At 37.9% G+C, this 26,850-nt stretch overlaps 1 protein-coding gene across 2 annotated transcripts in view; it reads right to left on the bottom strand.

Annotated features, from left to right (window-relative positions):
* Positions 1-26,850, bottom strand: part of LOC145978248 (uncharacterized) — a 321,631-nt gene that overhangs the window by 14,832 nt on the left and 279,949 nt on the right. For both annotated transcript variants that reach the window (XM_083110734.1, XM_083110733.1), the window contains exon 4: positions 3,258-3,417. In XM_083110734.1, coding sequence (XP_082966860.1) covers positions 3,258-3,417 — 160 coding nt within the window. The remainder of the gene's footprint in view (positions 1-3,257; positions 3,418-26,850) is intronic.

Below are 26,850 nucleotides of genomic sequence, written 5' to 3'. Positions count from 1 at the left end.
GCATACTTGTAACCATTTTCTCTTTTTCGAGGTGTTAAAAACAAAGTATTAGAATGCTTCTAACGTGTTCGGAACTCATAGAGATCACGCTGACATCTCGGGAGAGAGAGAAGTATATGCACGATTGTATATGATTTTAATCAGCAACATTAACCAAATAGTTGAATAGTGAAGAATATTGGGAATCTTCAGTGACTAGGCTAATTTTTATGTTCACGGTGAAGTTAATAAAAAGAATATGCAATACATGTGATTTGATAATCTACAGTAGACAGATGCCAGTCGAATGGTTATTGCTGGTAAGCTAATGATGTGGTATAGTGTATGGAGAACGAGAATGGTTGGTCCATATTCAACAACGGAACCTTAAATGGTGAGGGCTTCTTGGATTTGTTAAGTGAACAGGATTTTCATCCTTGCTTACTGGATATGGCATTTTTCCAGAGTTTTGAAACAGGACAGACTGTGACCATACTATGTGGACATTTTGGCAATTTCTTCATGGTAATTTTCTTGGTAGATTGATGGGCACACGGGGATCTATTAAAAGGCCTGCACATTCCCCAGATCTAACATCTTAGGAGGACCTTTACCTTCAAAAACATTTGAAGAGAATGGTGCATGCACTCAAAGTCCATGATATTGACCATCTGAAAGAAGGCATAGTTGCTGCCTGCGATGATGTTGCACCTACTATATTGCCAAATGTTCTGTGTGTGAGAGAGACGTCAACGAGTGTGCTCACAGGAACATTGACAACATTATAATGGGAATACTTCGTAAGTCAAAGATATGCGTATAACTTTTTGCTGGCTAAAGATACGTTGGAAAAACCTTCATCACTTCATTTCTCGTGAAATTCTAGCCTGATTTGATATATCACATCACCCCCTTTCCTTTGAAATTTTTGCGTTGAATTCAATATGGCGGTCAATAATATGCTGGACCTGCGCTTGACACACATGGCTAGGGATCTCCCTGTGCTTAACGTATTTCTTTCATGACCAATTATACCCAGGATAACTCCTTTACATTTTGTAGGGGGTGTTAAGGGACATTTGACACGTCATAGTTCATGTAATGAGTAGAACATTGAATTTTCGCGATGCGCGAAATGTGAAAAAAAAAAGATGCAATTTTGAACATTCTGCACGTAACTGCACCCCCAATGATGAAATATGCATGAGTTTTATTTGCGAAATAATGCGAAATGTGTGCTTTTCCACGAAATGAACGCTTTTTGTGAAATAACCGTGAAATATCATCAAATTAAGTAGAAAATACGCAAAAACCGGCAATCGAAGTTGTGCGCCCAAACTGTCAATTTGTAACGAAACGTTTGCCTAAAGTTTCCTACCACTTGCAGCTGAAGAACGTTTTATCTTCGATCACATCAGGAAGATGCTGCAAATTGGGATTTCCCATGCACATAATCTCAGTTCGAAAACTTCGCTCCCTGTCAAGCTGCATTCCTTTCTTCCCCGAATATGCAATTTAGAAATTAAGTGATTTTGTGTTGTTTTCTTTTTGGTTGGACAGCTAAGTACTTGTGTATGTGTAAAGTATGTAAAAATGAAATAGTTTATTAATTTATAGCTCTTTTGTATGTTGTTTCCTCTCATGATGAAAAAGTGTGCCAATTTTTTTTCCCACCGCTGGTATATACCGCTGATCTAACATTCTATTTACCGCTCTCCTCAGTTTTTATTTACCATAAATTTGTCTCCTTAGTAATGAGGCTTTTTATCAGTCACATAGTTACACATATTATTTTTTATCTTCTGATCCCATTGCAGTCGCAGAATGATTTTTTGATATGTTTTAGAGTATGGCATGAGGGACCAAATATATTTTTTCCATGATTTTTGGTGATGACATGTTTTGAGATATTCAAGGTCAAGGTCACATGATAAAATTATATTTTTATCCAAAGGTATGATTGTTATATATCACTGGAAAGCTTGTTCAATTCCCTGTACAATAAGCTTTATTTGATCTTCCTACGCAAAATAGGGGCGGAGTTACAGCACATTTTGTACAGCTAAGCGGGTTCAAGAAGGGCAATTTATGCTAACTTTGACCTTGAATAATTTAGCAATTTATTTATTTATTTATTTATTTATTATATTGAACTCAACAGGTTTACACCAATTTACAGAGTTCACATTGTAATAGAATAGTACAATTTCTTATACAATACATAGAATAACAATATTGTAGAGTTTCATAACATGTTTCCATCTATTTTTCTAGCCAATGTATTGATAACTGTTTTCTTGAATTGGGAATATGCCATTGCGAACAAATCGATGCTTTTATTCTCTTTCTCCATAGCATTGTAGACTGCACTCATTCTCCAAATAGGTGACCTTTCCATGATATTTGTTCGCGCTTTGCTCACATAGAAGGTTCCATGCTTGGGTCGCGTTTTAATGTTCGGAATGCGTATTTTGAATTGCGAAAGCCACAGAGGAGATCGAAGTTTGCCGTTAAAAATTTTCCAAAGTAGCATAAGGTCTCGGGCTGTCCTTCTGTGGTCAAGCCTGTCCATATGGAATTGCTCTATTAAGTTAGTATACGATTCGAACCTGGGGTATTCGCCTTCCAGTTTGAATTTCATGTATCGTAATAATTTTGACTGTACACGTTCTAAATTTGCTGTATGTTTTTGAACTTCTATGCTCCATATGACAGAGACAAATTCATAGTTACTAAGTTCCATGCATAGTTTCAACTCCTCAAATTTTTCATGAAAATCGGTGATGGTCAGGTTGGAAATTGCACATATCTGTGTTGATTTGGCATGGAATGACTCAAAAGTGGTAATTAGGCTTGTAATTTTTTAAAAAAAATGAAATTTTGAAGAATAGTGGGATCCCCGCTGGGCCCTGAAAATTATCACTGACTAACTAAGTTGCGCCTTTCAAGGTACAGTCGCATTCATTGTTGTATAAAAATGAGGTCATTGTGCTCTGGAGTTAGTTTCGTGAAACCATCTACGTGCATTAAAGCGTAAAAGAATGATTTTGTAAATATTTTAGATGGAGACTGAATACAAAACACAAAAAATAGAGAAAAATAAGTTGGGGTCCAAATTGTACCCCACTTAGCCCTCCATGGGTTAATAAAAGTTGCAATTTTTCACATCTACTGAGAAAAATTCAGGCGGAATTCCCAGTGAGTGGCAACCCTGTTATTGTTATTTATCTACTTATCGTCATTCCTCCACCCTTGCTATAATATTGGTTAACACATACCATGATCTTGTATAGTCTGAGATTATGTGCATTGCCATTAGGGTTCTCCTCTGCCACCAGCAAGATATCGCCACCGTCTTGATTTGTGTCTTGTGCTGCCTCCGCCTCTGTGTCTGGAAGAACAATACCAAACCGCTCACCACCTACTCTCAGGGAAGACCTGAAAGACAGTCACATTTTGTTACTTCTAAGTCAAAGGATCCGGCAACATTGAACGAAAAAATCAAGGAAAAATATAAGTGGATGCAATGATCTGGCTTCACAAGTATAAGTAATGGAAAGTCTTTGTAATGCATGTGCTGCCATCTAGTAGAAAAAGCCTGAATTGAAGTTGATTATAGGCCGAGAGGTGACACACGAGGCGTACGATGGGGACGGACTGTAAAGAAAGGACAAGGTAGTTGAACCCCAGAAAGAACTGTTTAGATAAAGAAGGAATAGATACATTCAACTTTTTTAAAAAGACAGACATGTTTTAAGAATAAATTCAAGGAAAAAGATAATTGGTAACGTTCTGAAAGGTTCATATCTCCACACAAGACTTGTTAAGATAGGCCAAAGTCATGGAAAACCAGGAAGAAATTTCTTGACCGAGAGGAAAACACCAATGGAGAGACATGAATATGAAGAACTGTTAGCAGTAAAAAAGAGAAAAGAAAGGGAAACAGAAAAAAAGGTATTGTTGCAATCATTAATTTCCCTGTTGATGGACATACACAGCACAAAAAGTGTACTATTTTACAAACTATATAATGTGAATATACGAGCTGCATTCAAGTTCTAAGGTCTCCTAATTTATTTTGAAAAAAGTACTGACCGCAGAAAGCTGAAACTGCAGTCATTTCTCAACATAATCGCCCTCTAGACCTACACAGTTTTCACAACGCTGACGCCACGATAGCATGGCCTCTGCAAATGTTTTTTTTAGGGGTCTGTTTTGTGCACTGAAAATTTCCTTGATGAAAGAATGAAATGGCTTGAAAATGTGCAACCTTGGAGACTGTCTGAGTGTTGGAAAGAACCCAAAATTGCTAGGTACAAGGTCAGGTGAGTATGGACGTATCATGTGGAATCACTTCAAATTTGTTTTTGGTGAAAAACATGTGAACAATGGCTGCCCAATGAGGAGTTGCATTATCCTGATGAAAGAACACAGCTACAGCTTTTTCTGGCTGTTTCTCTTGCAATGCTGGAAACAACTTTGTCTCAAAACAGCTTTATAGCTTATACCAGTCATTGTGATACTATTAGGACAATTCGTGAGTATAACATCTTCACTGTCCCAAACCATCACTTTCCTCAGCAATGGCGTAACTGGCGATTGTTACTTGGGCGAGGCTCCTTCAGTTTTTCACACGACATTCGGTCTTCCTTGAACTGTTGCACATACAAATACACATTTTTTCACGTCCATGACACCACCACGCAGCATGTCTTAGTCAATTGAAGATTAATATTGATGGGTGGTTACTCCACGCAGGTGAAGAAAATTGATAATAACACGCTGTTCTTTTGATGTAAATGAAGCCATTTCCTGTATCAAAAACATGTCCGTTGTTAGATAGCGCGACTAGCTTCCTATGAGCTGTTTCATGCTGACATCTGGCCTCATTAACCTTCAAGAATGGATGCTTCTTCTCAAACAGCTCTCTAGTTTATAACTGCTTAAATTCATGAAGAAAAGGATAAAGAAAAAAAAGGAGACATCAGAACTTGAATGCAGCTCGTATTTACGACTGAGTGAAGCTAATAAACTTGCCATGACAGAATTTTCGTTGGTACTGCCATGTAGTACTGAGAAATTGATCTAAATGAATTTTCTCTTGCCAGTGTTGCTACATACGGACAGAAGTTCGACGTATGAACAAGTGTTACCACCTGATGGGCACCTGTATTAAAAATGTGACTACCGCTAGGAAATGTGCTACGTTTTCAGAATGGAAGTGCCGTAATCTGGTGGAAGATGCAGGAAACTCGTCAAAAATGTTGAGTTAATTTTCCCTTACTGTAATCTAGTATACAATATCGTAACAAAGGTGAATTTTTCAAACAAAGTTGCTTCCATTTGGTGAATAATGCACGAAGCCTAATGTATCTCAGCTTTATTTCAAATGCTGCCACCTGGTACAAATTTTGAACTACACTCTTTTTTATGTAAAATACGAGAAAGTTGTCGTTTGGCGCCAATACCGAGGACCAAGTTAATTTGCTAATGCCATTACTGGTCCCCGATGAGAGAATTGCTCCCGATGATTATGCCTGAACAAAGCCAAAATTTTTTGTTCCAAATGCTGTTACGCTGTTTCAAATCCGTAACTTAGTTTCTGCATGTAAGTGCTGCTATCTGGTGATGAAAACGTAAGTAAAGGTATGGCGAACGTGCTTGGCTAAAACTCAGGTGAATATTTGAGTTACTAATCTAATGAGTTTCACATACTATTGTATATTTGCATATGTAATTCTAAAAGTTAGTAATTCTCGAAGGATCCACTATATTAATAGTACAGTTGGAAGTGCTCGAAAAACTGCTTTATGGGGGGGATTGTTTTCCTGCAGCTTTTTTGGTTGAGCTTTTTACCCCAAAGTGTTTCAAATTGATGAAAATACATTACTTGACTTTGTTCCACAGCTTTAATATATCTCTCTAGTCAGTGGCGTACGCAAGGGGGGGGTTACCGGGTTTAAACCCCCCCTTGAGCTTTTGAAATATTATGGAAAATGCTGTAGAAAAAAAATAAAAATGGCTAATTTATCACAGTCAAAGGTCTGCGACAGTAATAATAATAATAATAATAATAATTTGAATTATTATTCCCATGCAGCATGAAGAAAAACACAACATTCCAAACACAATCTAAGCGGCCGCAAAGTTCAATTTTGCATTTTTTTTTTTTTTTTTTTTTTTTGCAAAAAATCGCGCAGTGACTTTCGCGAGAATTGTGAAAATTCCTTGCTTCGTCGCTGTGTGCCGACCATATTGCAAACGTTCTTCCCGGTACTGATTTCGCATCCCCTTGTGAACTCTCAAGTGATGCTGAGTTTACATCCACATCATTAAATAATGTAAGTGCTTTGTGAATCACCTAGAAGTGATAAATGTGTTGGAATGTCTATAAACGTACTTTTCAACGAAAACATAGACTCAGTGGAATTTAGCAACATTTATTTTCGCGCCTCATCATCATCCTGGGTGAGTTCCATAGGTAAAGGTAATGTAAATTCCCCCGTGCATATAGCACCGTGCCATGAAGGCACATGTTGTGGTGTGGTGGGCCCCAAAGATTCTCGATCTCGAACTATTTTGCAGGTGATGTGATCAGCACCATGCTCCGGCAGCCTTCATCCCCCAGGGTTGTTCTCAGGTACCCATTGCTATGAGGTTGGGTGCGGAGACAAGGCTGGATAAATTCCAATCAATTCCGAGAATCGAACCCGGATATCCCACGAAGTTATCAGACTAGACCAGCGCGGCTCCTTGAATGAGTTTCATATTTCGATTATTTCAATAAATTTAATATATTTGCTTGTTTCTATGGATTTTCTTCACACTTAAAATGTCTCATTTATCATATACAAAAAACCGTTGACTAGACAATTATTTTGTAACCAAGAAACAAAAGAAATGTAATTTTGTTCTATTTCTTTCATAAATAGCAGCTGCATTAGTAGTAATTATTAATAGTAATTTAATTAATTAATTATAAGAATTATTAATTAATTAATTAATTATTATTAATTAATTAAAGTATAATAAAACAATGGTAATGCGAATTTGTAGAAAGTTTTCGAAATAACACCCCCCTTGATGAAATCCTGGGTACGCTACTGTCTCTAGTGTAAAAAGACACTCATATCTACATTTAAAATGCAATGTCAACATGGAATTCATAGCAGTAGTTGTAAAAATGACAGCATTAGACACCCACATAAACAAAAAGAAAAGAAAGAAAATATTGCTATATCTTTTAATACACTTATTAAATGTACTCTCAGTGATACCTTTTTTCTTGAACTGCATCTAAAATAAAAAATCTAGTATAAAACCCATTTACATTTGTATTTAGCATAAAAAACTCTGGCTTTCAAGTGTATTATATATAATTTGATGTAATAGCTGCTAAACATGGTCACGGAGCAAGTCTTGTGTAGGGTTCTCAACAGTTCTGAGACCATAGCGTGGTAAATTTATTTTATAAAGCTGATGCCCTGGTCAAAAATTTTACCCCTTTCTAATGTTTTTTAACTTTATGCATTAATAATCACCAGAAATTAAATATTAATAAATGAATTATGCCATATGGTATGTGTCTAGGCATGTTGAAATATAAAATTGGGTTTCAAATACTTGGCAATCACTAGATCTAATGAACTCTCGCAACCTGGTAACAGGTCACAGCCCTGCAGTTGAGAAACACTGCCCTAGTACACCATGGCCCTAAAATTGAAATAGATTGGCCAAAAAGACCCGCAAAAAAGGTATATTATTTTTAAAAAACTGACTTTCTGCAAGTAAAATTTTGTTTAAGTACACTTTATGCTTGGATATGTTGATTGTACAAATTTAAAAGTTTGGGGCTCACTTGGGGGCAGGTGACTCCGGCCAATTTCTAACATGCCTTTAACAGGGACTCTGTAGATAAAGCCGGGTAGCCGGAGCGGAGACAGGACCGCGGTAGGTCAATTACCCCAGGGGCGGAGCCCGGAATCGGTGGGAAATTTGGACTAAAAATTTCAAACGAAAATAATTTTTTAGTTTAAATTTCCCACCGATTCCGGGACGGATAACCCCAAAAACCATTCACGGATAGCGCCACGAAACATTACAATTTTCTTAGTATGTATAATATATATAAAAATAGATCACATGAGCTTTGTTCACGGGTATTTCTTGGGTTCCGAAGGTTGAAACACTGCATAACGAATGAAGATCGACAAAACACAAGCACGACGCACGATTATGTAGGAAGGTGTACGCGCCATATTGTGTCTCAGGCAAGCAAAAAGACTACGAAAGAAGTACTCGTAATGTGAAAAATTGCAATTACTTTGATCAAAAAACGTTAATACACCTTAAGGAATGTTCCGCGAAGCAGATAGGTAAGTGCGAATGTCAAAAATTGACGAAACGAAGAAGTTATAGGTGTCCGACGGATAGTAAATTTTTCCCGAAGCTTCTGCGCAGACGACGCCATTTTGATTCACCAGCCGCACCAGCTCTTGAGGCTGGTGTAAATTAATGACGTCATGTTTTAACGTGGTGAAAGCTTTGGTGCGCCCCGGTGAAATACGGAAAGCCAAGGCGTACGTACATCAGAGGTGCACCAGTGCGTCCACTGGAAAGTGCGGATATTCACAGCGTACCCTGTGTTTACATGTTGAATTCTAGGGGTGTGCGGGACAGAACCTTTTTGGACGAAACGGAAAAACTGAAATTCCGACATTATATCTCGAACTCTACAAGTAATTTTCACCGTAACTAGTTGTTTTTGCATCTCCGGAATAAAAACTAAATTTTCGATAATTTCCAGCCGACACTTACAATGCAGAAAAAGTCGAGAATTAACGACTTTTTAAAATGACCATTCGGCACTTCCCGACTGCTCGGGATCCAGAAAAGTCGGGAAGTCATTTCCCGAAGTCGAGATCGGGAATTTCTTTTTGGGATCCCGCACACCCCTATTGAATTCACAAGTGCAGTACAACGCAGAACTGTTACATTTGTCCACATGTGAACTATGACAAAATATAATGGACACGTTATACTACTACCTGATGTGCGGTGCCTGAACTGTCAAATCCATCTGGTGGGAAAAGCCTGAACTAGTATATCAAATCTTACAATGGACATTTCCATTATTTTACAGCATTTTCAAAAACTACACCCTGGAAAAATGACCCATGCAAGTTCAAATTAAGGGAAAAAGGGACAATATCGCACTGATTGTGCATTTATTTCTATATCGTCCGAATGGGCAACGCTACTGAGGAAAGAAGCTGGTGTTCAATAGAGTATGAATTTCTCCCCATGTTGCAAGTGAAAGTGTTTTTTAAAGTTGATTATTAAGCTAGATACGATGTTTGAAAAATATGATGAATAAGAATTTGCGGAATCCCATGTATTCCTTTTGGGAAATCAAAGTTTCGACATTTCTGCTTCAGTCTGTCCTTTTTCCGTTCATATATTTTTCTATGCCATCGGAAGTTTGATATTCCCAAGAGAACAAATAAAAGAATACTTCCATAAGAACAATGTATTTCTCCTTGCCGCGTACGGCGGAGTAAAAACTTTCAAGGAACTAGATTTACGAAACTGGATAAAGTGTTTCCTGGGGTAATTTTAGGTGTCAAATGAGTGGGGGTGTGGGTGAGGGGGCGCTGTTATTACCGTTAGCTTTAAAGTGATGGCAATTTTTTCTTAGTTTTCACCGTCTAGATCTGGCGGCATCACCCGTCTCAATAATCCACTGATGGTCGCATGAAATCGAAAATAAAGTTTTCCCGAATAACAATATTACGTCCTCTTCACGTCAGCCAAGACGCTATGAAGAAAAGTAGCTGGGAATGTAAGAGGGGGTGGGGCGACCACGTATACTTATAAAATGTATACTTATGACAGAAGTTGCATATGTAAGGCGGAGCCAGTGACGGCATCATAGTGGGGCATGGGGCGGGTGTCATAGTTCACAGCCAAACGAGTCTACGAAAGAGCCAGATCTGGCTCCAAAAGATCGAAGCTGGCAACAGCGATCGGTAGCTGCCGAAGAGTGAAGGACCCAGGGGAAATTGCCCCTCTCCCCCCTTAAGGCAAAAACGAGAAGACTTCCTAGCGTTGCACTCAAAACACGATCCGCCATGTTGATACGTTATGTATGCGTAGCGGGGCACGTCAAGTATCTGAGCGACGCTCGCTGAGCAAGATTTTTTTTAAAAAATTGTGAATGAATCCTGCGAATCTCATGTATGAATATGCATACCCGAGTTAATTAATAAGCTTGTTCAGTACGCATTGATTACAATTTCTTTCGAGCCAATCTCTAGTCCATACTTTTCTATTTTAATTCTTAATAAAAGCACGAAGCAGCAATTCTGCTACAACATTCTTCAAATTGCTCGTCCATCTTAACAGATTGTCTGCTCTGCGCAATGTCTTATGGGAAGAAAAGTCTATCGATAAGTACGGTAACAAAACAAGTATCGTGTGAGGCGAAAACTAGCAAATGGGAAGCCAGTCCAGTGCCATCTAGGGCATCCCTACTGGAAATCCAGTTTCGTGTGATTCAGGCTTTATTTTCTGTACGAATCTGAACTTAGATAAGATTTTAAATCTAAAATACTTACTCCTTACGACGAAATCACTTCTATTCTAAGAAAAACTAAATATGCTGACCAAGACAGTAATTTATTTTATTATAAACATAAACATAAACTAAACGAAGACCTTGCTAGAAGGTTGAAACGTTACGTTTAGTTTATGTTTTATAATAAAATAAATTACTGCCTTGGTCAGCATATTGAGTTTTTCATATCATGGAAACAAGGCTTAATGGTGTTCTATTCTAAGTGTTGCCATCTGGTGGCAAATATATAACATGTCAATATTGAGATGGATCTTCTCTAAGTTCTTTAAACATTCCTCATTTCCTTCACGTCTTCTCATTGTCCTTTCGTATCTGGAACCTTATTAATTACGGATATTCCCAAACAGTTGGCCCTTTATGAAAAACCAAATCGTATTTTTTTTTTTTCAGCTGATCTAAAAGTGAAACGCGGGAAAACAAACAAACACAAAAAGCAGCGGTCGCATGCCTGTGATGGGAAAGTGTTGTGAGGTGGTAATTTCCAATTATGCCGAATTGATTTCCATCAGCTTCAATTTTGAGGTCGGGAACTCTCACGAGAGCTAATACCGTGAACAGGTTAAGACCTTCGTGGCCTGGAGCCGCGACCGATGTTTTCGGCTCCCATTATTCAGAGGGACAACCGCAAGCTGATTGGCTGGGACGTCACCCCGCTCCACTGCCTTTTGGTCCTCCATTGGCTGTCAAGGGTTGGGTAACATGAGGTCAGCAGTTTAAGAGTAAGTATAGGCTTTACGAACACTCTCGCGGAATTATATTTCTGAAACTGCGAGAGGTAGAAAATTAAAACTCAGTGCCAATAAACACAGTGGGTTCGAAAAGTCCTCGCGCTCATACTTTAAAAGAAGCTACTAAGGCATTAATCTGCATGAGTTGCCAAGCCTGCCACGAGGGATTGGTATGAGGGTCATCCTTACCGCACAACACTTGAGCAACCTTGTGTTCTGACGTCAGACGAATGCTTACGTTGTTAGGTCTGTTAGGTTATATTAGTATAAATACACTGAAAATATATTATTTATGCTAAGAGAACTAAACCTAGCTATCCTAACAATAAAAGGTTTTCCCGGTGACGTCAGAACACAAGTGTTGTACGATAAGGGAGACCCTTGGTGTATGACCTTGAAGAACTAGTTTATCTTATATTTAAAGCAGTCTTCGGTTTGAGACGTGGAGAAATGTGGCAACAAAAAGCAACAGAACTTCAAATGGTGTAACGCCTATACGGCGTACGGTTTTAGAAGCGATTTCGGGCGGGGCCATGCAGAGCCTGTCCGTGGTGATAAGCCAATGGCAGGAGTGCAACGTTGTACAGTTAGGAGACTGCGACTCGCAAGTTAAATGCAGTGTTCTTCTTCCGCGCAAGAAGTTTTCATAAAACTCGTCACTTAGAGATTATCATAAGATGGGGCACTGCGCGGCGACTTTTCGTCCACGGTTTTTTTCCTTGTGGTCGCTCTATACAGGGAAACGCGCCGAACATAAGCACGGAATTTCCGTGCCAGAAGTCTGCAGCTTATTTTAAAGATTATCGCCCACCGAGATGCCGGAAACGCGTCTGTTGCCGCGTCTCTGTGGGCATTAAGCTCTACCCGCACACAGCGAATCGCTATGTTGGAAGCATATTTTGAGTATCTCGTCTGAAATAAGTGTGGAGAAATGGAGATGTCAATTTCCCGATGATCCGGCACCAGGTAAAACAGCAATGGATGTATGATTGTTTCAATTAAGTTTCAAAATTCTTTGTGTTTTTTAACGCGCGGAAAGTGGTTTGCCGTCTTGTCAGTGTGTTACCGACCTCACAGATTTCAGCATTACTCATTTAGTTTACAAATTATTTTTTGTGTATTTCAAGATTAGTTAACAAATGCATGTATTCATTACGTTCACAAGTTCATTAAATTATAAGCGAAAAATTCTCAAACTTTTGAGTGCGGAGACTTTCCGAACGCTCTGTATCATAGAAGTAGCATATGAATGCTGCTAATAAACTATACGGGTGATGTAGTTTACAACTTCAATAATTTATAATTATTTATTGGAACCACATACAGACTTGGTATATATGTCACTATGCAGCAAAACACTTCAAGTTTTTTATTAGAAATCTGTTATGGTTCAATGTGTGCACCGTTGGTCATCCTGGACACATCCTAACGAAAGTCAATTTCCTGCCAAACATTAACCAGCATTTCAGGGGTAACATTAGCGATGGCTATTGTGATGCGATCTTGAAGTTCATGAAGATAATGAGGTAGGGGAGGGGTGTACACCCTATCTTTCACAAACCCCCACAAAAAAAGTCGAGTGGAGTGTAATCTGGAGACCGTGGCGGCCAGGCAATTGGTCCACCACGACCTATCCACTTGTCTGGGAACGCCTTTGCGTGTCGCACAGAACAACCTGTTTCGATAAATGTCTGGTGCCATTTGTACACTATAGGTCTGCTAGGCGGGTCCTTGCAGTATTCTGTGCGAAACTTTCGCTATCCACTCCTTCCTGACTTGGTTTCTTCGAACCAGAACACGCACTTAGCTCTTTCCGCACCAGTGAAAGTCGCTATTTTCAACGATAGACCGGTGGGGCCGCATGTGATCAACTCCGCAACTACACACTACGTGAGTCAAAACTTGAAGTGTTTTGCTGCATAATGACATATAGTAAACCAAGTCTGTAAATAAATAATTATAATTTATTGAAGTTGTAAAAACTACATAAAGAATCACCCTGTAGAATATCTCAGGAACTAAGTAGGGAATGGAAGATGACTCCAGAATCTTAACAAAGACACAAAGATGTGTGAGAACAGAAAAGAAACATTTGCCATGAACGGATTGATTGTAATAAAAAAAGTGAAGTGCTCCCTGTGCTTTGTACCTCGCTATGAAGGCCTATATGGGTTGTGAAGTTAGTTGATCACTGATGTAGTCAGTACCACACTCCTGGCGGCCTTTACTCCCCAGAGTTTCCTCCAAATACCCACTTTATACGATGCTGAGTGGGCGCCGGATCCTCTTGAACAGGTGGGAAAAAATCCAGAGTTTCTCTCATGGTAGCCAGACGCCCTAACGACTAAACCGAATGATTTGGTTTATTTTACTTACTTCTTCTTGAGGACGGGTGATGATCATGAAGGGATAATCAGAAGGAACACCAGTGCCCAAGCCGGATTCGAAAACCTGGACCCCTTGCGTCGTAGGTCGCACATTTGCCCTGAAGTTCATCGCTAAGATAGAAAATGTTTCGAGAGAGAACGAAGAAAAATTGAAGTAAGCGATAGAAACATATGGAAACAGAGAAAGAGAAGACAAGGTGGCTAAAGTGTGTGAGCATTTGATTTGGGAAGAGAAAGGAATATAAATAAAAGATGAAGACAGACAGGTAAGTAAAAGAGAAACAAGGAAAGACCGAGAGAAAGGAGAAGAAATGATGAACATGCAGGACAGTGAGCAAGAAAACAATAGATTCAAAGGCTGAGAAAGAAAGAAGAAAAGCCTTATAGAAGATATAAGAAGTGAAAAACAGGAGGGAAAAAGAATAAATCTAAGAATTGGGGAGTATGACTGTAGATTATAAATATGAAATAAATTGAGTACATGAATTAGTGAAGTATATACAGATTACAGAACGCAAGCTAAAGCAACAACCAGAATATAAGAAGAAACTTTCAGTAGGAAAGGCTAAAGGGTGATGACCAGTAGGAGAAGAACAGAAGTCCATAAGTTCTGAAGGTTAGTTATGTACAGATCAAAGCCTGTGACCTGGAAGAATACCGATAAGGAAAGACGAATTAGACTAAAGTCGTATCCTGCAAGAACATTGAAAAGTGGATGTGCAGAAAGGAAGTTAAAAATAAATTTGTACCAAGAAACCTATCCCGCCACGGGGGAATAAACCAGGGAATGTGATTAAGACGCTTTTGCCCCTCCAACCTTAACCCACTCATACGTGCAATTGCAAACAAAAGGAAATAGAGGTTATTTGTGCACGTGTGTGTTCTGTGCGTTAAGCCGCGGAATGTTACCAACAAATGTTTTTAACTTTTTGTTACCACCAGTGGTGAAGCGTCCTATGAGGCCAGGAGGCCGGGCCTAACCACACCATTACTCTTTTAAAGGCGTCTTTACTCATTTCGTCAAAACATACGTAGTGCAATGCAAAGTTTGGAATTCTCATTTATGATAATTACAAAAAAATTCTAACCCTGTCCAGTATACGAACTTTCCACGGAGTGAGGCACATTTGCTGGGGCCTCTTCTCTTCACATTCTGTCGTACGGTCGTATATGCGGGAAGCCTAATCTTACGAGTACTGTACGTATGCTTATAACGTGCTGATGAGGCCGGCCTCGCGGTGTTACCCACTAGGACGAGCAGAATATCAGCAACACTGCATTTCCGCCAGGGTTGGAAATTTGTGGTGTACCAGCATTTTATATAAACATTAGCCTGTGTTCGTGCAGAGAGATTTCTATTTCATTGTACATTCTCCATATTTTGTACGAAACTTAGGTTTTTCCTTCCTTTCATCGACAAGAGTAAGTGAAATTGAAAATTACGGAGTACTGTAGTTCTGACTTCGTTTTCTGGTCGGAGTGCTGATGGTCTTGTCGATTCACCCAACACCGCACGGTTATCAACAGATGTTGGCAACAAATGTTGCTAACCAGAACACTAGTTTGACTTTATGTTTACAATTTGGCTGTATAGCCTCAATTGACTTCAAGATGTCGAGTGTGGAGGAAGTTGTGCTCTCTCGAAATTTAATTCCAAGCATAGTTCTTTTGGGTTCTTGTCTTTAAATTGTGGACAAGTTTAGTCCCAAAGGACAGGCTTCTCGCGGTAGAATTCAACTCAGTTCATCACTTGATCCTTCGACCACTTCATCTCACTCACAGGATTTAGCATGATAAATAAATCACAAGACAAAACACACCTCTCACGAAACGATGCTCTCGCACTCGCTGGCTGGCTGTCACTGGCGTGATGGTGGGGGAAGAGGAAGCGGGGAAAATGTTGGTAACATCAAAAAAGCTCTGTTATCATGTGTTGGTAACAAATGTTGCTAACATTCCTTGATCTTTACAGACTTCTTTTGGGTAACAAAATTTATGTTGCCAACACGAGAAATCTGTTCCTAATAAGGGTGTGTGGGACAGAAGTTTTTGAGTCGGGACGAATTTTTTTTTAAAACCACGACATTCGGGACGGGAAATGTTCGAAATTTCCCGAAGCGCTTGAAATCTCGAATTATACAAGTAATTTTCATCTTAAGTGAATGTTTTTGTATTTCTGGTACAAAAACTAACAACTTCCGATAAGTTCCAAACATTTACAATACAGAAAACGTCGAGAATGAACGACTTTTTAAAACGACCAATCGGTATTTCCCGACTGGTCGGGATCCCGAAGTAGTAGAGGACCGCGCCAAGGACTGTTGCTATTTAATATTCGCAATTAATTTGTATGTACTTATAACTAATTTGCACGGGTTTTAATTAATTTGCATGTACTTAGAATTCATTTGCAGGTACTTAGAATACTTTACATTTATGTATTTGCATGTTTATAACTTTTTATGAATATATATTTATTTATTTTATGAAAAATATGTATATAAAAGGTAATTAGAGGTACTAAACGCTATGCATATGGTTTTATATTCATTACTGCAAAGTATGTAATGTATAAAATGTTAATATTAATGTTTATAATATTGAAAATAAGAGTTTACGGTTTATGAACTGCTATGAAAGGTGTTAATGGCTGTAGGTACAGGTCCAATTACGATTGGGGACGGTCCCGGTACTCGAACCCGCGATATGTAATGTTATTAATTAGTACTATGCAATAATTGCATTATATTATGAAACACGATGGTACGACACGCTAGACAGAATACTGTCTCAGAATTTCGACTCCGCTCTGCGGTGATGCCAGACAGAGAGAATGAATTAATATTCCGCCCAGGTATCAAGAATGAAGCCTCTGTTACTGTAGGTCAAGGCGAAAAGGGTTTGCTGGCGAGACGGGATGTTGTTGTTGTGACGGAACAAATACACGACAAGTTATTTTGGAGAAAATAAATTGATTAGAGAAACGAACCGCTTCGATTTCAGGTGGAAAAAGGAAATGTATCACGGGGTGATTGTGTCCCTTGAAAAAGACAAAAGATTGTAAAATGCTAATTTTAAAAGTCTCCCGCTAAGCGGAAACTCCCTCTCTGTGTGGGTGTGGTGGGGCGATACGGACTTTAAAATAGTAATCGCCAAACCAGGTACAGAATTTGGACGAAAAAAAGGATTTTAAGTTAAAAGGACATGAGTGGAAGGTGATATAATTCAAGGCGGGTGGATGTAAGAAATTTATCTAATGGAAAGAGAGGCTGTGGGTTTTAAATTTGGACGTCTAGAGTTAACGAGGCAGCGTGAATTTAAAGGGAATGTTAGTTTCCAGTATGGAAAATAGGGGCGGCCCGAATTTTGGGGTATTTAAACTTGGGAATCCGAATTTGTCCTCAGATTTCTACTTTTTTCTATTGAGTTTGCTGGTGTGTTTGTTTTCTGAGTTTTTCTTCACCATGATGATCCATATTGTAAGTATTGCATTTTTTTATCTAAGTACAAGTGTTATACGAGAATGGAATTTGACTAGTGTTTTATTGTAAATACAAACTAACTTGTCAAGTTCTATCTCGGTTGTGTTTTTTTTGTTTAGCGGCAAAGTGTTTAGCGTGGCGAGACGGAATAAAAGTGAATTGTAGTTACAGTCGCGATTAATGTATTTGAGATTTGTGCAAGATCCCTAACAAGGATCGAACCTACGACCGTTTGCACCAACAATTTTTTTTTTTTACTCTACATATAACTATAAACCTTTTATTTTTTAAAAAGAAATAAAACGCACAAGTCTACTACATACAAGTTTATTGTTCTAAAACTAATCTACTACAAAATAAATACAGAGTCAAATTAATTTTACAAATTATTTATACATAGCGTTTACACAACGCTTTACAGTTTTTTATAAGTCAGGTTATACATATACAGAATACATAGCGTTTACACAACGCTTTACAGTTTTTTTTTATAAGTCATTTTGTACACATGTTGTAATACATAGCGTTCACACAATGCTTTTTCAATTTTCTCAAGCAAAATTGTACATATACATTTATATATAATGAGTTTTACATAACTCATACAGCTTTAACACTACGTTGCTATATTTATACATTATAATTACTCTAAATTACAATGCTTTTAAGTTGTTACTTTGTGGAACAAATAGCTTCCCAGAACTCGTTCTCCAAAGAAAAATCATATGAGTGAAACCGGTGCGAATCCAACGCACATATACAATCAGGTATAAAGATATATCCCTGCCCACAAAAGTGAAACTTTTTTGTTGGCTTTTCATTATATTTAAACAAACAGTGACGTACGGGATTACCGTACAATTCTCTTCTGCGTAATGTCTGTACTGGCGCCCCAGAAAAGTACACTTTATTATTATTACAGGTAATATATTCATTTATATACATTACACCTTTTTGGTCTGTTTTTGATTTGTTTGGAGCCCACAAATCATTGCATGTATATGCAATATGATGATTATTGTAGAAAAATGTACTATGCAGAAATTTAGTATACAGTTTCATAACTAGTTCGATATCTACACTGTCCACTTTTGCATCGAACGCCTTTCTGTCACGTATAAATATTCTTTTATGAGCCTGCTGGAAGTAGCAGCAAATAACACCCTTGTAAGTTTTGATCAACTGTTCCATTTTCTCTTTTTCTATGCACTCAAGATTTAGACATTTGTGAAGTTCTTCTTTTGGTTCGCCAAGTTCACATTCAGAACATGTAGGTTTGGGATAATTTTCTACTATTGCTTGTGCAATAGAGAAAATAAGACACTGGTCTTCGATGCAGTATTCACTGCAGGCACACTGTAAATTAATTAAAGGCACTTGAGAATTTTGTCCACACAATTCTGTCATTTCTTTTTAAGTTTGTTCCAAACAATGACAGAAAATAGGTTAGGGGTAACTCACGGCACATATAATGTAAAAACATAATACAATAAATTCCACACATGGATGAGTTCGGGTTTTGAACCACCGTTTCACTGATGCACCATGAAATACAGTTTTTTTTTATAAATTTTAGTACATTTGCACTAGGAGGCTGACCAAAACTATCAAAGTACATGGCCTCTTTATCACTGTTTATAAACAAACTTGTCCAGTGTATCCCTGGTCCAGATTCATTGTCGGTGTTAATAATCAATGCAGCAGGCAATTGCACACTTTTTGGCAATGTATTATTAGCAAAAACACCTCGAAAAATAAAAGACAGACATTTGTCTGATTGAACAGTTTTTTCAATTTCAATGTTATTCATTGTTCACTATCCGAAAATGCACTATTTTTGGAAGAGCAACTTTGCTCGGATAAGTAATACACACTTGAAGCGTCGTTGTAAAACGAAGCTAATGAAGAATATCCACTGTCCGATGTTGAGGTGTTCTGTTTAGGTGCAGTCCTTGTGGCTTCTCCTATAATATGTTGTTGAAGCATGAAGCTACGGAGATAAGATGCGTATAAATGTGCGTCTCTAAGAGCACATTTGATTGTCCTTAATCTGTGATAATTGCGACAGCAATTTTGTGCAGGGAAGGCTAACAGTGACGCTTTAGGGCATCCTAGGTCCTCGAGGTTAACCACAGTGCGGTGAAGTAGTTTAATTAGAAATTTGCATTTGTCAGCTCCAAAAGAATAAATAACTGATGCGTTTCCGGTGTACTGGGAAAGTACAGAAACCAATTTCGAATAGCAAAGTTCGCCGTTAGGCCATTCGAGAGAATGTTTGTTTTGTGTTTGCCACATATTTTCGTTTTTTGCTCCAATATCTAAAGTATCCCATTCGTAAGGTGGTAGAAATATCCATGATTGCATACTATCTGAGTCTGCATCGACTATAGCTAGTTCTTTAGGAATAAAGTTGCCAGAATTGTCTCGGAATCCTTGAAAATCAACGACAGCCCTCATATTGTGATCCGTACTCCTTCCTGGCTGGTACTCAACTGATTATTATTTTGTATTATCTGGGAAAATACCTCTATGTTTGTCGATTTGGAGAAGAGAGTCGAACTCCCCATAAATAATGCATGTGACCGCCGTAGGCAACGGCGCAGAGAATGACAGTTTAGCACTTACACTCCCATCGCGTAATATGTCCCAAGTAGAGTCAATTTCCATTGTGGGTGAAAGAATAAAGGGATACAAAGCAAATCCATTATCAAAATCTTCTCGGGAGAGACTATTTCCTGTATCCTGGTAATGTATTCCCGTTCCAGAGAATAAATTGTAATATGCTTGGATAATATTTTTGTCTGTGAAGCTGGGGCAGAGAGGTTGGTTTGGAATGGTTCTAGTTCCAACTTGGAGTTGAATTTTATTCAATCCGAAATGATGGAAATTAAAGGGGTTTTTATGTATTTGACCATTGAAAGCTGAATTTTCAACAAAACCTAATATTACACGTTTAGGAACAGTGCCTAAAAATATATTATCTAGATTATAAGAAGTAATATTTTGAGGGATAGTTATTGATTTTACTTCAACACGTGTAATTGGGTATTTAGCTGTAGTAGTTTCAAGAGCATTTGCATGAGCAAGACCAATATCTGGAGATACAGTAACTCTTTTTACATAAAGAGAAATGTCCTGTATTTCTACACGATAAGAAGAATTTTCGGCGGCCATCAATGAAAATGCATCGTTTGATCTATGTAATTTAATTCTCATGGACACATTGTTCAAGAGAAGACGAGGTTGGCACATAAAATCAGAATACAGTCGCCCGTACATGTCGAATGACCGACTTTGCGCAGCAAGACTCATTCGTTTTTCAATTCCTTTATTTTCAGTTAGATTTTCTAATTTCCCAGGCGTATCGCGATACCAGAGAGCAGCAGTGAGATGAGATTTTTTAGCCTCATTAGAATAGTTGAGTAATGTTTCAATGTATGCCCTGTAAGCGTAACACCCTGCAGAGGACGAAATCAATTTGTCATTTAACGAAACGTCGACCTGACTGAATGCTGTATGTAGAAAATTGTTTCCGGGGGCAACCAGGTTATCGGCAGCTAAGGCCGTACCATCTGGTTTAGTTATTTTACATTTTAGGTACAGATAAATGTGTGCTGGATCAATGTATTCCCCACTGTCTCCAGTAATGGCGAACTCGACCGGACTGTTACTAGTTAAAGATGAAATGGGACGATACTCCACTAAACAAGAATTTTCAATGCTAGTTTGAGTTAATGGCAGAGAAAACAAATCCAATTCTGTATTTGTGCATTCCGATGAGTTACAGTTTACTAACGACATGGTAGTTAATTAGCGAATATATCTCTGTGTACCCTTCGCCTCTTTTTGCGTGACTGGCAGGTAATAAAAGGAGGTTCGAATTTTATACTTTTAGCCTTTCGTTTCTGTCTGCCTTTACCTGAAAGAATCTGAGAAATTTTTCTCTCACCTTTTTCACGAAGAGCTTGTCCCGCCTGATTTACACGATCTTTGAAAGATTGTTTGAGAGGCCTGTTTTGTAGAACATCCCCAACAAATTCCATTCCCGAATGTAATGCTTGCTGGCCAATTGCTTTAGCACCCTGTTTTAATAAAGGGGCCGCAAAACGAAACAAGCTTTTAAATATTGAACCGAGGGCTCCGTGGCCTTTTTGATAGGGAGGACCGGAAAAATAAGGTAAACCTGTTCCCGCCTGGTTGAGATAATAATCTCGATACAACTGACGTCTATCGTATCTCATTGTCGCTTGAAATGTAGTTTAACACTCAGATCTCCGAAGGCAAATGAGAGTTTACGACCTGTGTTGTCTCTTAAAACTATTTCTATTGTATCAAATAAATATTTCGATACAGGCATATAATGAACGGGGTTAAATATTATAGATTGTGACCGTCCATAAGGTACCGAAGAAAATGTAAACATTCTTAAAAGAGGTGCCTTTGTATCTCCTACAAACTGGTAACTGAGTACATTAGTGTATACTAAAACCTGCTGGGGATAACCAATATTTAGGTTGGTTTGTTTCGAACTATGCTGTTGTTTAACAAGATTTCTATTTGGTTCGAATCCTAACTGCAGAGCCAAAATATCAGAGAAGTTCAGTGTAGATAATTGTGCATTGTATTTTCCCTCAACAATATTGCTGGACGAGTTATAACCGAATCGAAATAGCCCTTCTCCAATATGATCTTGATTTAAAACTTGTAAAACAGAGTCCACACTTGAATAATATCCAGGGGGAACGATTGTTTTACCGTTCTGTTTACTTGACTGATCCGAGTCTTGGTTATAATAAGTCCACATAATTTCATTTTGTCCTTTTTGAATATTAAACAGACTGTTTGTGAAATGAATTTCAGACAGACCCACTAACCAGCCTCCAGACTCAAGCTTAACAGCATTAGAAAGTTTAGTTAAAAAATGAGAAGGTGTATTAGTCGGAAAAATATTTTTGGATGCATTTGAAACCAAAGTTACATAGTAATCATTATCACTGCCTTCAGAAATCATTATTCCACTTTTTTAAAATGTAATGTAACGCTTGACGCTCCAAACTCAAATGGAAGCAAAGTTCCATGCTCTGTTTTTAATATAATTTCAATTGTTTCAAAGTAACTCTTCTCTACTTTTAGATACTGCCTGGGCTCAAATATATAACTTTTTATTGCTCCATATTCATAATCAACCACACTAACCGTTCGTATTACGGGACCTATATTTGCTTGATATTTGACAATATCTGTGCATATGTTGATTTCACGGGGGATATGATAATCTAAATTACAAGGATAAATAGAACTTGATCTTGCCGTACCTGGACCAATAACCGAATGTATAGATATTTCTGACTTAGGAGTATCCAACGAAAAACCAAACACTGGAGCTAATTGTGGAGATATATACAATTTCATAATTTCATCTTCCTCTAGTGTTGTTTGTGTATACATACTATGTGTGGACAAAGTATAGCCAAATCGGACATGTTGAGCAAGCAGTTTTCTTTTTGAAGGGGGAATATTGTTTAATAATAATTGAATATTGGAGTAGTAACCTTTAGGAACTATACTTTCACTATAAAAAATCTGGTCCTTCTTTTTCGGTTTAAATTGATATGAAATGCTATTTGTATCGGAAACAATATTATAAAAACTCCAAGTTAAATGAAGCTCTGTGGCCGCCACCACCCATTGTTCATTTAATTCTATTGGTTCGCTCAGCTTAGTACGGTAATGTGCTATTTTATTATCAGGAAACAAGTTCAAGTTTACATTGGAAGGTAATGTAACGTAGAATTCGTCCAGCGGCATAATGGCAACTAACCTAAACACGCTTAATATCTGATTTATGTACGTAACTTGCACATGCGAGGGGGTAGTTTTTCCATTTTACTAGGACAAAGTCTCCCTTTCGTTTTAGAATTTTCTCGATAGTAAATGGCTTGTCTGGATCAAGTGTAATTTTTTGTAATTCTGGTTCATAGAAAATGCCTTTGACAGAATCGTTACTCCAGTCTTTTATACGATATGTAGGGGGATCAGTACTCATACGATCGCTAATTATAAAAATTTCCTCTGTCCAACTAGGTAGATATCCTTTCTCGAATTTCATTTTGGCTTTACTTATCCTTACGTAGTTACCGATATTAAATTTAAATTTGATATTATTGGTTTTTTGACTTGTATTGTTTCTAGACTGAGACCAGACCTGCAGCGCATTATTTTCGCTCACCTCAACAGGAGCCATTTTTATAGAACGGTGATACGAGTAATTATATGATTTTACTACAAGGGGGAGAATATCTACATAACGATACGTATTATTGGCTGAGAAGTGTTTATACAATTTTGATTTTAAAGTACGAATAAATCGTTCCACTACTGCTGCCTTTAGTTCTGAATAAACGCTATAATGAATAATATTGTACTTGTCAAACACTTTTTTCACTTGAGCGTTATAAAACTCTTTTCCTTGATCTGTCTGGCAGTAAACAGGAGGATATTCTAACATGTTTATAATCTTAGTGATTGCTTTTGCCATAATTTCACCCGTTTTGCTTTTCACTGGTATACAGAACGCTTGCCTTGAAAACACGTCAATTGCACAAAGTATATAGCGCATACCGTCATTGTACTTGGCGATATTCTGCATATCTGCCAAATCCATTTGCATAAGTTCCAGGGGAAAAGTGGTTTCGTAACGTTTACGTGGGAATTTTTTTCTAACTGGAACATGTAAAGTATATGCATCTTGTTTTGATAGCCACTCAGAAATATTTTTTCGTGATTGCGTAGAATGTTTGGATAATTTTTCAGTATTGGAAAATGAAGTCGGTAGTTCATGTGTATAATACAATGTTTTAAGATCCATACTTTATATATCTTCCCATATAAACTCAGCTTTCCTATTTCTTGAAGGGGGTGGGGGCGTGCGTGTAACTATATATTCTTTGGGTATGTTTAGAGAATGAAGGATAGATTGGAACTGATCTCTCCCGACAGGATCTCTACTTTTTTTACGAGGGCGAACAGAATCATTAATCAGATCTATGATATTTGAACCCTGAATTCTTTTTCCATTTATGTACACTGTTCCATATGTGTCCCAATTTATATATTGAGAAGAGAATAGTCTTTTAAGTAAAAGTTCTGTTTTCTTCTGAACAGTTTTCGGTACTGAAGCAAGAATTTCTTCCCTGAGAGTAACACTAGGCGGGGGGTCGTCTTGTTGCACTGGTTCACTTATTTGTGGCAGCTTATTTTCTTCTTCGATCAATGGTAGGTGTGTGGGAATAGGCTTAGTAAAATTAACAAATAGTCGAAGTGCCTGTTGGTAAAGTTTCCATTTTTCACTTTCCCCTATATCTTCACGTGCTAATATTGTACGAATATTAGAATCTAATCTTGATTCGTGTCTCTGAGCTTTCTCAACGGAGGCATGCATATTAGTGGGAAAGTCCTCGGGAACAAGAATCATTTTTCTCACGCTCATTGTGAAAACAATGCACTACCTAACGCTGATATAATCGGACCGATTAAAAATGGCAAAAAGCCGGCGCCTTTTTGAATTAATATTTTCTTTTTATTTTTGAGCGAAGTGCCCTTCGCCGCTAGTTTACGCAAACTGGCCTTATACCTTTGAAGCTTGGTTTTTTGTACCCCTGAAAGCGGAATATTACCGCGTACTGTATTGGCTGCACATTGTCCTAGTACACGAACTAGTCCTGGTGTTGCTCGTTGCAAAAGGCGTTTCCGTTGAATAGGTTTTAATTTACACAATAATTTAAGTGCCGGAGCATGTTCTTTTAGTTGTGATGTCATTCTGACGTTCGCACAAGAAATGGTTTATTTACATGCTTTCCAGTGGCATAAATAGCCATTTGTTCATCGGGGAAAATATGCGCCCTCATACGTAAAATTTCAGGTGTATTTTGTGTTAAATCAAACATTAAATAACTGTGTGGTGTTTCAGTTGCATCTTGAAAAGCTTCCAAAACACTTTTACTATTGTCAGGTTTGAATTGTCGTGCTAAATGGTATATTTGGTGTTTGTCACGTGGATTTTTGAATATCACAAGATAGTGTGAGTTGAGGCTTATGTCTCTCATTTTAGCACCTTTGTGAAATAAGTTTTGTACTATAAAAATAACACTTATATTTTTGTGATGAGAATATTTCGTAAATATATCTGCAACAGCGGAATCTTTGCTGCTTTCATTCATTAGATCATCAATGACTATTAATCCAGGAGTTTCAATATCCATATTTGCTACATCAGGGATTCCTTCAATAAACTGAATATTTGTATTTTGGCTTAATTTTAATCTGGGAGGAACCGCACCATACGCCCATATTACTGTTTTTGGAACTTGTGTAAACATTTTATGTTTATAAAATAGAAGCTTATCCACAAAAGTGGTTTTTCCACTTTGTGAGGGCCCACAAACCATCATTGCAAACGGGTGTGTAAAACGCAATTCCATGTTGAACAACACACGTTCTCTGCTTGAAGCGCAGACACACAATGGCCCATTTATATATTATCATAAGTTTTAAACCTAACTATAAACCACAAATTAATTTTATCTTTTCTTTTCAGGATGAAATCAAAAGGGAATGTGATATCTGCTGGGAGGTGGGGTTCCGGGGCAAAAAGGCCCTCATCTATCACCTACGGACCGTTCACCGCCTGCGCCCGGTGTCCCCTCCCTCGTCGCGCCAGAGGCGAAGAAGAGAGGGGAGATGCGGGTATTGTGGAAGACAGAGGATCGATGGGGAGTGCCCCTGGATAAATACACAAATTGAGGCACTAAGAAGGGTCTTAGGACTGTAAAAAGACAATAAAAAAATATAAAAAACACTCGTTTTTTATTTAGATTCCATATGGAACCGTTTCAAAATTTTCAATTTTTCTTCGTTTCGTGTGGACTGCTTGGTGTGTTTTCTGCTCAGATTCAGAAACAATTTCAAAATTGGCTTTTCGTTTAATTTTACGTGGGTTCTCAACAACTCTCTTTTCAATTTCCCCTTTGACCAGTTGCTTAAAATAATCAAAATTAATCTGGAGTCGAGTTCTGTAATTCATGGTAATGCCTCTTACTTTAATAACATGTTTCTCATCCTGAGGATCATGTTTGTTCACCATCTTATATGCATAGTTTTTGGGACCACCACCCAAAAAGCATGTAATTTGGTAGGGCTCTTTAATCTCATCCGTCATTTCACCAAGAAATGAGCCTGTAGGAATAAGTTTTTCATGTTCTCTTTCTACATAGAACACAGAGTCCGTATCCACGTAGTGAATACTTTCCTTGACTTTGTCCATAAAAGAATATAAGTGCATTCTTCCATAAGCAGTAATAAACGCAGAGACAAGTACATTTGAAAGTACTAACGGTTCATTTTTGCTTTCCAGATCAATATAATTCACTAATAAACAAGATTCGGAAATAGGGACAACATTACTGATTTCATACTGTGGATTAAACACTATATCATGGAATTGCTGTTCTGTATTTACAAAAATAGACTTAGTTTTTAAAGGATTTTGGGCAAATTTCCCGTAGATTGAATTTAGCAGAATTTTGGAAATAAAACGAAGTCCCGGGTTAGGTGCAATTTCATCTTTTACAAGTTGAATT

Source organism: Lepisma saccharinum, chromosome 24 (assembly GCF_977018435.1).
Source record: "Lepisma saccharinum chromosome 24, izLepSacc3.1, whole genome shotgun sequence".
In the NCBI taxonomy this organism is placed as follows: Eukaryota; Metazoa; Arthropoda; class Insecta; order Zygentoma; family Lepismatidae; genus Lepisma; species Lepisma saccharinum.
The sequence above is the reverse complement of the archived record's forward strand: the minus strand, read 5'-3'. Positions and strand labels throughout refer to the sequence as shown.